This window comes from Fringilla coelebs, assembly GCF_963513975.1.
Source record: "Fringilla coelebs genome assembly, chromosome: 19".
NCBI lineage: Eukaryota > Metazoa > Chordata > Aves > Passeriformes > Fringillidae > Fringilla > Fringilla coelebs.
Genome location: NC_140045.1, coordinates 5,649,499 through 5,664,752, shown reverse-complemented (window position 1 = coordinate 5,664,752; position 15,254 = coordinate 5,649,499). Strand labels below are relative to the sequence as shown.

The following is a 15,254-nucleotide window of genomic DNA, read 5'->3' as shown; positions in this document are numbered from 1 at the left end:
ACATTTTTTTCTTCTTTAATCAACAGCACAGAGACACCAGGCAGACCAGCCTGATGGCACAGGCATATGTGAACTGGTTGCGTGATTCTCTCCCAGCCTCCAATTGCTGTCTTGAACTCAGCTTATCCATCTTTCTATTTATTCTGCATCTCATTTAATATTTATAAAATTATCTCTCTGAATAAAGACCTTCATTCTCCACCAAAACCCATCACAGCAAACTCATAGATATTAAGACACAGGAAGAAAAAATTAGAGGAGGTCATAAAAGGTCATAAAGAACCACCTCTGTGCTGGGGTAGAACACCTGCCTGCTATGTGCTCTGGTTTCAAGTGAACAACTTCCAGTGTGACCTGGTTATTTTGTGCTCCATCCCTGAGTATTTTTATTGGTTACACAGGCTATGAAAGGCTGCAGGCACTGAAAGGCTGCAGGCCAGGCTGTTATCTACAAGCACTTGTGAATTACAGACATGCCATTTGCACTGCTGTAGTTAATGACCTGTCAGGTTTCCCATTATGATGTTATGCTGTTATTTTCAGGGTTTATGTCCTGGCTATAAAGTTGGTGACTGCTTGGTCTGGAAACACTAATGCATTTTTTTGGTGTGTTTTATAAATATAAAATGAACAAATGCCCTAGTATAAAATCAGTCTCTATCCAGTAAGGTAAAAGGTGACAATTTTAAGTAATATTTTCAGTGCTAGGAAAAAAATCAGTAAGATTCAGGAAGGTTCCTTTTTTGGGCAGATTCATTAACCATAATAATGTGATTTACAGCTCCCAGGGGCAGCAGGTACCTGGAAATGCATTAACTAGGTGACTGTATTTTGTGGTGAGTTCTGAGAGGATAAATCTTTCACTGACCACAAACAGTATATGCCCAGATATGCCATGATGGGGTGATGGTATAGAATATCTGTATTTTAATCTGTGTAAGTAGCAGCATGTAAAACTTATCCAGATAATAATTTCACATCCTCCTAGGCAGGCAGATTCAAATACTGAGCATGGATTTTGCTCCTGAGTATGTTCAGTGCATTGATGGTTCAGTGAATTCAAAAGTGACCTTTTTAGAGAGATGTTATGATAGGAGGAAATTTTCACTAAGTATAAATGAGTGGTTTCAGACTATCAAGTCTCTGGCAATTCTGTATTTGAGGAGTCTGAGGAATCCTACACATACACGGACTTTCAGAAATAAAGTCAGCTTAGCAGGTTACTGAAGAAATGCTATGTTTAAATAATGCTGTGAATCCGTATTTACAAGTAAAATCATAGTTGTCTATTACGAAAGTACTTGCATACCACAGGATGTATCCACCTTTAGGTAACAGTCTCGTTTCCTTTTCTTTTTGATTTCTTAATTAGGCAGCAGACAGGATTTGACAGAGAGGTTTGTGGTTAGTACTAGTGAAGCTTCAGTGACAATAGCCAACAGGCAGAGTTACTCTGTGTAACCATGTACCGATCAGTGGTCTGATCTTACTTCACAAGAGTTTATTTTAACCAGATGAGGGTGTAGCTGTAGTGACCATATTTTCCTCTGTATGATGTGGCAAATTCTACACTAAATTGCACTAATGAGATGTGCAAAATAAAAGCTGCACACTGTGTTTATATATAAAGTCCTCATTGGTGCTGTGTCCATCACCAGTGTAATTGGAATAATCTTCCTGAAGTCACTATAATATCCTGATGTGAACAGTCTCAGTGAAAGAGAAGCTGAATTCCTACCTCACAATCACAACTGTAATTGTAGTACTGTTGAAATTCTTTCAAGGTATTTTACAAGAGTAATTTTTGTAAGTGGGATAATGACAGGAATAGCAGTGGGCCAACATTTTAGTGCCACTCATTATCCCTGTTTCCATGTTATATTGCAATCCCTTCCAGTTCTATCTCATCCCACACAGATTTATGGCAGAAGTACACAAGCAAACATAAGCTGGAGCACTGTAACCCCTCTCTCATTAAGTCCAATTATTTCCCACTGGGGAAGAACATTATTAGCTCAGAAAAATACTATTCCTAATTATTCTCAATGAGTTCTTTCTCCAAAGGACTCTAACTTCTTTTACACTATCCCATGAAAAATATATTAAGTGGGCTTTTATGTAGGAAGTCATGATTGCTACTGTTTCGTACAAAAACACGTGTGCACCCACAAGAAAACTACTACTACAAGGTAATTAATAGCCAGAACTACAAGTCCCCTCCTTACTTAAGGAACTGTGGCTGATGTCTACTCATTTTCAGCTTGAATTATTAGCTTAAAAAGGTCCTTAAGTCTCTGAGCAGCAACTAATTCTTCTCTCAGATTTCTTTGGGCTTCAATTCTACTCCTCTAAGTCGTGGTTACCACTAAAATGTCCAGTGCCAAAGGGTGTCAAGAATTCCTTAGATACCCTGTGAAGATTAGCCTGTCAAGGTGCAAGGTAAAATAAATTTTTTTGAATATATCAATACATACATCCAGCATTGTAGAGGTGCCTTGCTTCTGCCTCTTAGAACTTTCCTGAATAATCCATCCAAGTAAGTAGCTATGAGCTTTCACTTATTAATGACTTGGTCACAGACCATTGTTCCAACTGCTTTTATACTCAGCTTGTCAAGAATATCACAGAATGCTTTGAGTTGGAAATGACCTTAAAGATCATCCAGTTACACCCTCCCTAAACCCCTTCCTGTATACACCCGTGTTTATCCTTGGGATTCCTTCCCTTGCTTTTAGGTCACAGTGAAGAACCTAAGAAAAGAAAGATTCCTAATACTAGTCTTACCCTTTTTATTCCAAACCCCAATTTTTGATGGTCCAGCTAAGGTCGTGCACAGGGAGAATCCTTCTTTTCTTAAGCAAAAGCTTAAGAGGATGTGCTCATCATGTAAAGATGAACCCTTGTAAGATCACACAGGTGGCTTGCTGGCTTTTCACTTCAAAGTTTTGTAGAGATTGTAAACACACAGTGCTGTAGGACAGCACACATTTAGGATACTGCTCTCTGAGTATATGACTGCCCAAATGGTATTAACCTCTCGAACTTCTTCCCAGCTAGAAGCCATCATCCATGCAGGTTTTGGTAGCTACAGTTGTACAAAAAAATGCCTGGTACTTAATTGTTCTTTGTGCTTATAACCCATATTTAGTGATAGTGCAAGATAAACAGCATTTGCTTCAGGATAGTGGGAAAGAGGATTTTCAATTTCATCAGACAATATCTGGAGTACTCCCACACCAAAAATATTATCTAACCTAGCAGCAGGTGTGAGGGACAATAATTGACAAGGATCTGCAAGCCACTGCCTTCAAGCTTTTCCTTATTTGCACTTTCCTGAAGCAGAAGAGGGACACTGCTCATGTCCTGGCAGGGAAACCTGCGGGTGCAGCAGGACAGGCCCTGGACAGCTGGTGGCACAGCAAGGTCCAACTTGGCACTTCATGTCTTGGGTTATAACAAGGAAAAGCTTGACCTTTGCAGTGCCTCATGGGACTAGGAACAGGCAGGAAGACAATTTTAATCATTTGGTCACGTCAGGATAACAAAGCAAAGGCCAGGGTACATGTGCTGCATGCAATTTTCCTTTCATGGATACTAATTGTAACTGAGGAGGAAAAGCCACAGCTAAGAAGGATAATCAGGCTGTTAGAAGAAAAGGAATCAGAGACCACATTAGCAAAGAACTGTGTTTCAGTCACAAGTTTGTGAAGGTTTAAAATTTTAGGGCTTCAGAGTGCTTTACTGTGGTTAGCTCACTTTGCCGGCCCCCTAAAACTTTTTCTTTCTTTCATCATGGAAGGACTGAATTAGAGGGAAAAACAGCATTTAGAGATCTGTTTGCAAAATGGCTGCAGTTACAGGCTGTATGTAAAACAGTGACTTTACTGAAAAGGCCCCCTTTTAGAAAGGACTGCATAGATGCAGATTCAAAGGCATGAGAAGGACCTGAAGACAGCAAATTTTTTAGTTTCATGATGGTAACAAAAGCCCAGGTAAAGGGTGACCCCCAGTCCCAAGCTCCTTGGTCAAGTGAGAACAGGGGCTGTGGGAACCAAATCATGGTGCCACCAGGTATTGTAACTGGGAAAAAGTCCATGTTGTATTATATTTAACTGCCACATAAATTTTTTTTTTTAAATCTAGTCTCCTTTTTAGCTACATGATTTATAAAGAGTCAATTTTTGCAGAATCACCAAAGGAAGTGAGAAACCATGAAAATATCTGTTATGAAATATATTTCCTTCAAGCTATCTTTAACTGACAACCAAAGCTGACATATTATATATACTAACCTAAGTTCAAATCAGTAAGTGAATGATTTCCAGTATCTATGTTCTATCACCCTGAAGAAATGAACTGTTCCAAAATATTGCTTTCTAAAAGAAAAACTGCTATTATCGTTCCAATAAATAATTATATATGGCTGGTTAACTCCTCAGAGGCAACAGCAGACTGCATGATTTTGAAGGGTGTGTGCAGACTGTTTAAAGTGCTGCTGTAGCTCAGATAGCACCACTGTTTTCACTGATAAGCAAAATGCACCAGATGGTGAATGATGCTGCAGCCTCCTGAAGTTCCAAAAGAAGACCAGGAGAGATGTTATAGTTAGAAAAGCGAGCAGTGCAGGAGGAGGAATCAGCAGGTTTGGTTTTTGCTGTTCAGGCAGCCACACTAAGTGATCACCATGTCAGTGTATGATACAGACCCCTCTGTGACTGCAGAGTGGCACAACCTGAGAGCTGAAAGTTTTTCATCTCTCAGTTTCAAGCCATGGACAAACAGTTTATGGTTCTTACAGTAACCTACCCATCAAAGGTTATTTTTGAACACATACATAAAGACATCTCTAATTGAAAAAAAAAAAAAAAAAAGCTCAAAGCAGTAATAAAAGAAATTTTAAGGCCAGGGGGATAGCCAGAAGTTTAAAATGAGGTTTTGGCACTCATGATCAAGCTTGTCAATTGTTTCAGACTTCTTCTCTCTTGTATATCATTATGACATTCATGCATTTCCTCCTTGGAGGCAGTTTCTCAGTGTTTTGAGCCAGCTGGTCAAGGTTAGGGCATAATCCCACCAACAGGATCTTTGCAAAAGGCAGGAACAGCATCACAGGACTCCAGCAGTCCCTTTTAGTGTAAAACAAGTTGTGAAGGAACCATGAACAGGGGATTTCTCATCTCAGAACCTCAAGGAAAAAGGTGGGCTTTGACTGGTGAGCTGTGGCCAATAATGAATCCTAGTGGATGGAGATCTTCATCTGGAATTAGAGTTCATTTAGAGCTTTTATTACAAGGAAGGAGAACATAATTTGCTATCATTTGCTCCCTCAGCAAGGTTCACTCATTATTTGATGGATTTCCTCCAGTTAGCTGAGGCTGGCACTAGCACCCTGTAATATAACTTTAGATTTGGTATAATTCAGTAGAGGGGCCCAAAGACAATGTCTTCCCTGGAAAAGAAACACGTACGTGTTTGTGCTATCACATAGTCCAGAGTTTCCACAATAGGATGGAGGTTTGCCAAGTGCACTCTGTGATCACAAATTAGATTTAACAACCTTTATATTTTATGCTTACCAAAGCCCACTTTCATAATGGTATGAATAAACAGGACCAGTATGAAAAGGATCAATACAATCAAAAAGTTATCAAAGGTTATACACATCTTTTTGAAGTAACAACAAAGTTACCAATGAATTTGGAATATGAGTGTCTTGGTCACCTGGAAATTGCTTGCATCACTGAAGTGACACCACATATTCATAGTCACAGCCAAAGAAAAGAAAAAGGTTATTTAAAAGTGTTTTAACCCATCAAGAACTACTTTGATATTCCACACCAGAAAAAGTCTATGTAGTGTTTGTAATAATATAAATTATTTTATTATTATGCAAATCACCATACATAAAGGAAAGTATTCCTTCTTCATCCTTGAACATTCCCTGAAGTTTAATTTGGAACCTAATTTGCATTCAATTAACATTTTGAAGTTCTACTTGAACTTTGTTTGCCTACATGATTTAAATCATAAGACCAATTCTTTGCTTGTAGAACAGGTGAGAGATGGAGTGTGGTTTCTGCTCCAGTAGCAGCTACACAAATCCAGACTTGATGAAATTTCCCTCCTGCATTTAAGAACTCTGCATCTCTCTTTCAAGGCTGGGCACCAAAACAGACCTGAGCCACAGTTCCTGTGCTGAGAGAACCTGCCAGCTCTCAATGCTGCCTTCTCTTGGAGCACTGAAAGAAGCAAATTTGGGAAAGACACTGTGAGGGGTCTTGTACCTCATCTCTGTCTACATCCTTCCCTTCTGTGAGATATGCATCACTGACTGCAGCTCAGTGTCTTATAGCATGAAAAAACCTGTGTCCAGATCAACATTAGAAAGGGATTGAAATTATTTTTTTCTAAAATCTATCCCAGAATATAGAGAGTGTGGATTAGGGGAATGTAATGAAATATGGCTTGATTTTATGAACTGCTCAATGGCAAATCTGCACAGGATCCAACGCATTATTAGGACTTGGCTTAAATGCCTCCAAAACAGACTAAGCAGGAAAACTTATGATTAGCACATTCTAACCCAGGCACATTGTGATATACTCCTAACCGCATTCTTAAACAGCTCTCCAGTGGAAGAAGTGAGAGTTCAAAGAGAGAGTTCCAGATTTCAAGGCAAGATGCATTCTATTGCCATCTGTATGGCAGTTGTCTGATGCCAAGTGGGCAATTCTCCTTATCTCTCTTCCTGAGTGAGGGTCCCTCAGCAAGGGACATCTGCTGATAAGGGGCTATTGAATGTCACCACATGACTGATAAGAACTATAACATCCCATTGTGAGATGCTCTGCCCAAAGGGAGGAGCCAAGCATTCCTACCCAGATATAACCTGGAAGATTCTGACACACCAACACAGCTCTTCTCCACTGGACTCCCCAGAGGAACAGCAGCTGCTTCTACTTCCACGGATCTGTGGAGGAAGAATTCACCCCTTTCCTACAGGACTCCCCTGCTCCAACAGAACCATGCCTGACACTCCAGGAGGACTGCACCCCCTTTTCCAACTGGACTGCTACCAACACCCACCCTGACCCACAGGGTGTTAGGTTGTGTTCTGACTCTGACAGTGTTGTTCTAGTGTATTGCATTGTTTTATTTTATCCTTTTATTTTTTCCCTTCCCTATTAAAGAACTGTTATTTCCTGCTCCCATACTTTTTGCCTGAGAGCCCCTTATTTAAAATTCATAGCAATTCAGAGGGGTGGGGAGGGTTTGCATTCTCCATTTCAGGGGAGGCTCCTGTCTCCTTTAGCAGGCACCTGTCTTTCCAAACCAAGACAGAGAGACAGTGACTTTGCTTTGAAGTAGGTGAAAAGTATTTACCCAGGTAAAGCTGTGATAGACAAACTCCAGCAACTCCTCCTGGAGTGTTTTACAATTATATTGCCCCTAATTAATCATCTCTGCATTTGTGGCTGCTCCCCAAGCAGTTACAGAGCTGGGTTCACGTCAGTCATATTAGCTGAGATTCCAGTTCTGAACTGCAGTGACAGGCTGTTGGACAAACAGTTCTGAACTGCAGTGACAGGCTGTTGGGGGTGTTCACTTCCAGCCCTGGGTCAGGACAAACAGCTGTGGGAAGAAAACATCCTGGCAGATGGCTGTAGCTGTTTGCTTCAGTGCACATCAGCAACTCCAGCAACAGCTCCTCGGTCTGCCTGGCAGTTCGCACCTCTTCAGGTGCTAATTAGCATCTCACGTGAGATCTGATATGGGACTGCCACCAGCATGGATAAACTTAATATGCACCTACAGATCCTTTGTGATGTGTTAGTCTGAGAGCACAGCCACAAATGCAGCCTTGAAATACTTTAAATATGGTCTTCAAAGGCTCCAAAATCTAGGAGAAAAAATTTAGTTGTTTGTACTGTAAAGTCTCATGGGATTTTTCTCTTCTGCTGAGGCTGACATGTTGCAGAGTTGAATTTGAAAGAAAGGTACCCCCAAATTCCCCTTGCTTTCTTCAAGGTTGCTTCAGTAAGCTTTTCATTACTGATTTACTGGACCAGTTCTTGAGAATGTGTGCTGGGTTAGTCAGATATTCAACACATTGGTAATTCAGGCTTCCCTCAGAAAGGAGGTGTCCTTCCACACCACTCTAAAAGGTCTTCCTTCCCAGAAGTTTCTGAGTCATCACTGTTTCCTCATTTATATTCCAAGGATGCACCTAAGCCTAAATAACTCACAGTATTAAGACTAGAACACGACAAGCATGAACTGATCACAGGTTTCTTTACATTCTTGTTGGGAAGGATTAAAGTTTGACAAGAAAGTCTCACAGATATGTATGCTTGGCAGAAAGATTTCTGAATGTAGAATCTGAAGAAGGAATAGAAATGAAAGCAAGTTTTGATATAGAAGAAAAGAATTGCCAATCCAGTTTTACTGTATAACTAAGAAGGCAAAGGGTATGTTAGAAGGGGGTTATATGGCTTAGAGCAAAGGATAAACCCACCTCAAACAAGATGTTTTTACCAAGAAGAAAGATACCACAGGCAAACAAAACTGGCAATGTTGCAAGTAGAAAAAAGTCTCAGAATTTTCCACTGCAAGAATACTGAAAAACAACAACTAGCTTAAACTTTAACATACTAACTTTTAGTGACTGGAGAATAGTAACATGAATATGGTAATTATAGTAGTTATGACAGGCTATAGGTAAAAGTTAAAGTATAGATTGGTTCTTCTGTATTAAGATGCTCAGCAGAGAAAAGTATATAATGCATTGTAACCAAAATTGAAGGGTCTTCAGGCTTGTTTGCAGCTGGAGCTGACAGCTGTAGGCACAGGCTCTGTCACCCACGACCCCGGACTGCTGTGACATCTTGGATGTAATAAGCCGCCTAGAGTCCCGCATCCCTCATTACGGCTCTTACACATTCTGACCATTACATTATTTTTCTCAGTAACTTTAAGTTTAGGCCTGTTTAGCAAATATTTTTTTCATTCATTTTCTGCTGGGCATCTACCTGAGTTATGCAACTCAGGAAGGCTGAAATATCTTGAAATCAGGTGATTATATTCTCCAGGTTTCTTCCCCTGCTGTCACTATGAGGAACTAACATGCACAATACACTGGAGTGTGTCTGACAGCCCAAACCAATCTCAAGTACATCTGAAAAGCTACTTTATGCTACATCAATATGTAATTAAGCTCCAGGCCTCTAGATTTTCACAACCATTTCAGTGCCAAAAATGTGTGGGCTGAAATACTTAATCTCATTTGCACTAGAATTCTTAACAAGGCAATCAGCATTTTGGGAATATCAGATGACTGTCAGGTTGTAACAGTTCTCTCAACAGTGAAAGTACCTGATGATAGGTCAAATCTACAGATCTTCAGGAATAGCTCACATGTCGCCCTGTTCTTCTAAGTTCTTCTAAACCTTCTAATGTTTACATTTTTGTAATGGAGTTTCTCATGCACTTTTCATGTAAATAATGATTGTTTTGCATTCCTTTCTAGAAGAGGAGAAAATTCATGGACTGTTAGTTTAACCAATGTGGTTAAAGAAGTAGCAATTTCATCCTCCAATCCACAGTCACTTTTAAAATTCTATAAATATCAGAGTTCAAAAATAAAAAGCCCTTTTTTTTACCTTAGACATCTCAATGTGTGTGTGTCATTCATTTCATGCTGTATTGCAACACTCACACAACAGCCAAGCAATATTTTCTACTATTACAAGAAAATAAGGATCACGTAGCAGTTTTCTCGATGTATTCATGATCAAACTTGAAGCACGACTTTACCTTATAAGATATAGCTAATACACATCAATTAATGCATATTAAACTCAATCACACTGAAAAGATACAGGACAGAATCCAATGAAGCCCAGTTATTTAATTTTTTTGACTCATAGTTTGTTTACTAAACAAAAATCAGTGACAATTGCATGTAGTGGGTTCCTGTCCTAATCTACTCTAAAATCTAATCTAAAATTGTAGAAATGCTATTACCTAGAAGTGCTGCAACAGTTAAATTATTTCATCCTGTTAACAGTAATACTTTTTAGTTCCTTTCCCTTTTCTACATACAGAACACACACATTCACAAAGCAGCATCACGTTGGTTTTACTCAGAGAAACCAGGAGTGTCAAAGTGATTTCTTCCCTGAAAAACGGCTACAGTCTTTGGATGATGGAATAACAGGAACCTTTCCGCGCTTCACAATAACGCAATGTTGAGTAAACTAAAAATCTTTGCAATGAAAACAAATTAACCCAAAATATCTTCTCCAAATCCAGCTACATTAATTCCAGTGAAAAAAAATTTTAAGGAAATCTAAAATTTTAAAATTACACTTACCAGGAACAAAGCTTCCCTGGACCACCTCCTTATAAGCCCACCAGCCTTCATGGATTTTTGGTGAATTTTGTTGAGCTAGAAAGAAATAATCAAAGAAACTATAAAATTAGGGCAAAACATAGGACCTAATTAGCTAAATTTTAGGAACCTTAAACAGGGTACTATCCTCTACAGAAGAGTCACTCAAGATGATCTTTATTCAATCTATAGAATCATACTATGCATGTGTATCTTAGAGAACTTTGTTCCTATACATCACACAGTAAAATATACTCTGCTTTGGAAGACTTGATCACAAAACTTAACAATTCAGGTAGAAAATGAGGATTTATAGCACTACCAGCGCCTTCTGTGCCACCTATAAAGTCAATATAGGATAAAAATGCCGAGAAAAAGAGTGCTTAGTAGTCAATACCTGAGTCCAAGTTGTCTAACTGAAAAGCAGTTTCTGCCCTTCCTTTCCTGAATTTCCCAATGATCTTTCACTTTGCGTGTGAAGAAGTGGCAGAGTGAACCACAGCCAATAATATCTGTGTCTGTCACTGATTCACATCATCCCACGAGCTTTGAGTTCCAAATCGAGGCCAGAAAGGCACAGCCCACAGCTTCCCCAACACTGTCTCAGGTTCCAGTGCTGAGACAGGAATTTGGTTTTTTCCATCTTCTCTGTCTGTGTTGGTGGTTTTTCATGAACAGAATGGGACTGCTGGGATATGTTCCTTGAGATTTTATTGCAGCATCAGCCTTATTACATGGTTGAGACAATAGAAATATGGCAATAGCTCACATCTTGCCAGCAGCAGCCAAAGATTTATTTGTTGCAGAGCATTTTAAAAACTTTCTAGCCAACAGCATATTGCTAAAGCTTACAGACAATTGTTCTAGGCAATCACTAAAAGCACATGTACACCTGCTTCACACAATGCTTGCTTGTATGCTCTCTATTAACAATGCACAATACTTCATTATTAAGCTTAAAACATTCAACTGTCTTGCTAAGCATATTTTTCTACAGTCTTAAGGTCTATCTTAGCCAAGCCTAAAACTCAAGCTATTGTTTCATGTCCTTGCTTACTGTACTACTGTAACTTTTTCTACTTTCAGACTTTGCAGCTGCAGCTAGTTCTGAGTTTTCTGTTCTTTTTTTCCTAAGGCCTGCTTTTACAGCTTTCTGGTAATCTTTTCACCTTTACTATTTCCCACATTTCCCCCTCTTGGTACAACCACAAAGAAACTCTCTTAACTTTGTTTCTTATTAACTACGTTGTACTACAAAGCTCTACTACAACACTTACTTCTTTTTGTTTGTTTCAGGCATCTCTCTTACTTGCTTTAAGCATTACTATTTTACACCACAGCAATTTTTAATGCTATAAAAGATGTGTTCTATTCAAAGGATATAAGTCAAATCTGATAGTTACTATTTATGGTTCTTTTAAGTCTCGTCCATTCTAAGGTCTTAATTCAAAGCCTTCATATATGTCTATACTTGTATCAGCTATCTCTGTAAGATCTTGAGAACTTTCTGTGATTTTATTTCCTAGCTCTCTCTTTTGTACGATAAAAACTTGTTTGGTATTTTTGTCCATCATTTGTTGCACACACCAAAGTATATAAGGTACTACTACTAGTACCACCACTAAAATTACTAACATATACAAACCTATTTTATAAAGTTCCATTAACTAAGGTGTAAAGCTCCTTACAAATCCTTTGAACAAATCATCTAACCATGATTCACCGTCTTCTTTCATTTGAGCTGTTAGATCTTTCAGCTTTTGTGGATGGATTCAGAATAGTCAGACAGATTCATACAACACAATCCTTCAAATTCCTCACAACCATGTCCATGTGCCAGTAAAAGAAAACCAATTGCTGCTCTATTTTGAAGGGTAGCATGTCTAACACTGCTGATGTCTGTCAGCATATCACTGATTGCAATGGATGTGGCATTGGTTTGTTTACTCAGCCAACATCTAACTCGATCTGACTGTTTATGCCATGGCAGAAGCAAGTTGGGGTAGAAGTAAACCTGCTGAAACAATTTTCACAGCTATCCAGGGCCTAAAATCACTGTTACAATTTTCTTCATATTGATGGACAAGTCTTTTTCCTCTATGTTTTTTCTTAATGACTATCTTAGCACTAGGTGCTAGTACAGTAAGTTGTCCAATACTACATGGATCACCTTCAAGGCATGATGGAATATCTTTTCAAGCCCTATCTCCACAAATGAACCAATATCCTTTTGGTAATTGTCATGGATATTGGTCAACCCCCGAAAGTCCACTCAAACTATCTGAGTAATTACACCAAAAACTTGAGTTTCTGTAAGCAGGGTAATTGGGAGTGACATTGTATTTCGGAGGCTCATTCTCTCACCAATTGCTACCTGAAAATGTAAAAGAGAAATCCATTGTTAAGGAACTAAGAATCTCCAATTCTTTGGGTTCAGAAGGTGCTTTATGAAGTTCTTTGGTCCAAATGTCCCAATCAGCTACAGGATTTCTCTCTTTGGCAACCTCACCTGATTTAATATTAAGTTGCTTTTTTGTCAAGGGATCATTATATCTAGGTATCGGCCAATCTTTTACTGGCACACCGAACTGACAGGTTGGAAAAGGCTTTTCTGAGTTCAAATTGGACAGGCATATGGTGTCTGAGCCTGCTGCCTTGGCTAAGGTCACCTAAACATTTGTTTTAGGTTGTTCCACAGGCAAATCTACACTGCAAGAAGTTAGCAAAGCTAGCCAGCACCAGCGTAACACACAATTTCGCTCTATACCTTTTGTGAGCTATTTTTTGGCAAAAGATTTCTCATGTATTTCAACTCACAAATTCTGGAGCACCCACACCTCTTCAGCCACCCAGGTAACTTGGCAAAACCTTGCTTGTGACTGGTGTCTCTGACATGCAGCTTTTTCACAGTGTGAGAGCATCTGGGAGCACAGTGCAAGAACATGAGAAAAGGTTTCTCTGATCAATAGTCTGAAGGCTGTAGCAACAAAGCCTAAGCTTTGTATGAGGTTTGCCCCCGATAAGACTTGTTGCCTAAATGATTTCTCCAAAGTCCTGAAGGCCAAGAGCAGAAAGGTCTTGATTGCTCATGTTTGCTGTTCTTTGTCGTCACTTCTCTTTGTCTTTAAATTGGAATTCGAGCAAATTTTGTGGTCAAAATGTGAAGTCACTATTCATTGGAAATATTTTCAAAGGACACACAGACACACAGCAAGACAAACGTTCAACTGATCTCCATAAGAGCAAAGAGCTGATATACCAATATGTTCTGCCTTCACCTGTGGTTTGCTTGGTATGTTCCTACTTAAAGCAACTCTCCCTGAGCTACAGAAAGCTCAGTTACCTTGTGCATCATTTGACTTAGATTTTGGGGTTGTCTTCTTTTTAAGACACTTTCAATCTCTTTCACTAGGGCCAATTTTTTTTTTTACATAAATTTGCAGTTACAGGAAATACTGGATTTAACAGCTTTTTGCTGCAGTTTCAATTCTAAATCACATATTATTTATGAAAAACACAACTACCCTGGGAAAAGTTCCAGCAGTGTAATAAAAACTGTTGCTGTCATTAAAAATTATGAAGAGGATGTGAAATTAAGGCGAAAAGGGATACAAGATAAAGACCATTAAATACTGTTCTATCAAGTTACAAAATAGTATTTATGATTTAACTGACTGTATATTGCAGAAACAAAAGTAAAACTTATGTTATTTAAATGTACTTTAATGAAATTTACTAACAGAAGGACCAATATGCTGCCTTACCAAAATCCAGCCATGCCAGTGGGATGGGGTACATGTGGATGCAGATTTCTCCTTGCAGGACTGATGTTGTTCCATTAACTGAGTAGGGATGTGTTACACTGAAAGGACTGTTCCATTGTGCACCCTTTACAGTCTGCAGATGAAATTGTCTTCATATTTTATTTTTTATAACATTGCCTGGAGAACTCCAACTGTGCTTAGTTGTGCTAGACTGCCCTGTACAAACATTTGCAAAATGGCAAATCCCAACTCACAATCAAAATATGAGCAGAAAATTGTTGCTATCCAGACCGAACTGCAATTTTTTTAAATCTCAATACTTGCTTTCATGCCCTCAGCAGGAGAAATTCTTAAAGATTTCAAAATGGCAGTAGGAGAGGATACTAGAGTCCCAACAAAGTAGTGCCATAATTCTTCTACTTAAAATTTCCCAGGAAATTACACAGCATTGAAATGCATCTTGTAGTCATACACACAGCTCAAATTGGTTCAGCCAGGAAGAGGCACATGCATTTTAGAAGTAGCTGAAAAAATCATATATATATAGAGAGAGAGAGAGGTAAAAGTAAGCTATGAATTCGGGTAGGATGGGTATTTTTAAATGCAGCTGCCTAATATCAGCATTCATCAAAATGTATACAATTGATAAATATATTGCTTTTTCCCACTCTGGGGCAATCTGAATGATACATGCCAGGTCCAGAAGAGATGTATAATCCATTATATGGAATTTATATTAAACCAAAATCGAAATATGCTGGCTCTGCAGTTCTGCTTCAGTGGGTTACCCCAATACTCACAATAGCTAATTCCAAAAGGAATAGCAGGAAAAAAATATTTTGATGACATTTTTTCCCTATCTGCTTCATTAGTAGGGAACAGGCTGCATGAAATAAGCAAGAAAACTAGATTATCAAAGCTCTGTACTAAATAATTGGATGTCAGTGCAGTTGCTTCAGCTATCAGAGAAGAGCACAACCTGGCATCACTCCACACATTCCTCAGACATCAGATCCTTATGTCTTCAATTTACATCAAAATGAAACACAGAAAATACAATATCATTGTTGTGCCTTAGCTATATCTAAGGTAAACCAAGA

At 38.8% G+C, this 15,254-nt stretch overlaps 1 protein-coding gene across 1 annotated transcript in view; it reads right to left on the bottom strand.

Moving 5' to 3' along the window:
• CA10 (carbonic anhydrase 10) overlaps nt 1-15,254 on the bottom strand; it is a gene marked incomplete at both ends in the record, with an annotated part of 211,046 nt that overhangs the window by 160,978 nt on the left and 34,814 nt on the right. Inside the window, one exon of the mRNA XM_084218375.1 lies at nt 10,373-10,447. Coding sequence (XP_084074501.1) covers nt 10,373-10,447 — 75 coding nt within the window. The remainder of the gene's footprint in view (nt 1-10,372; nt 10,448-15,254) is intronic.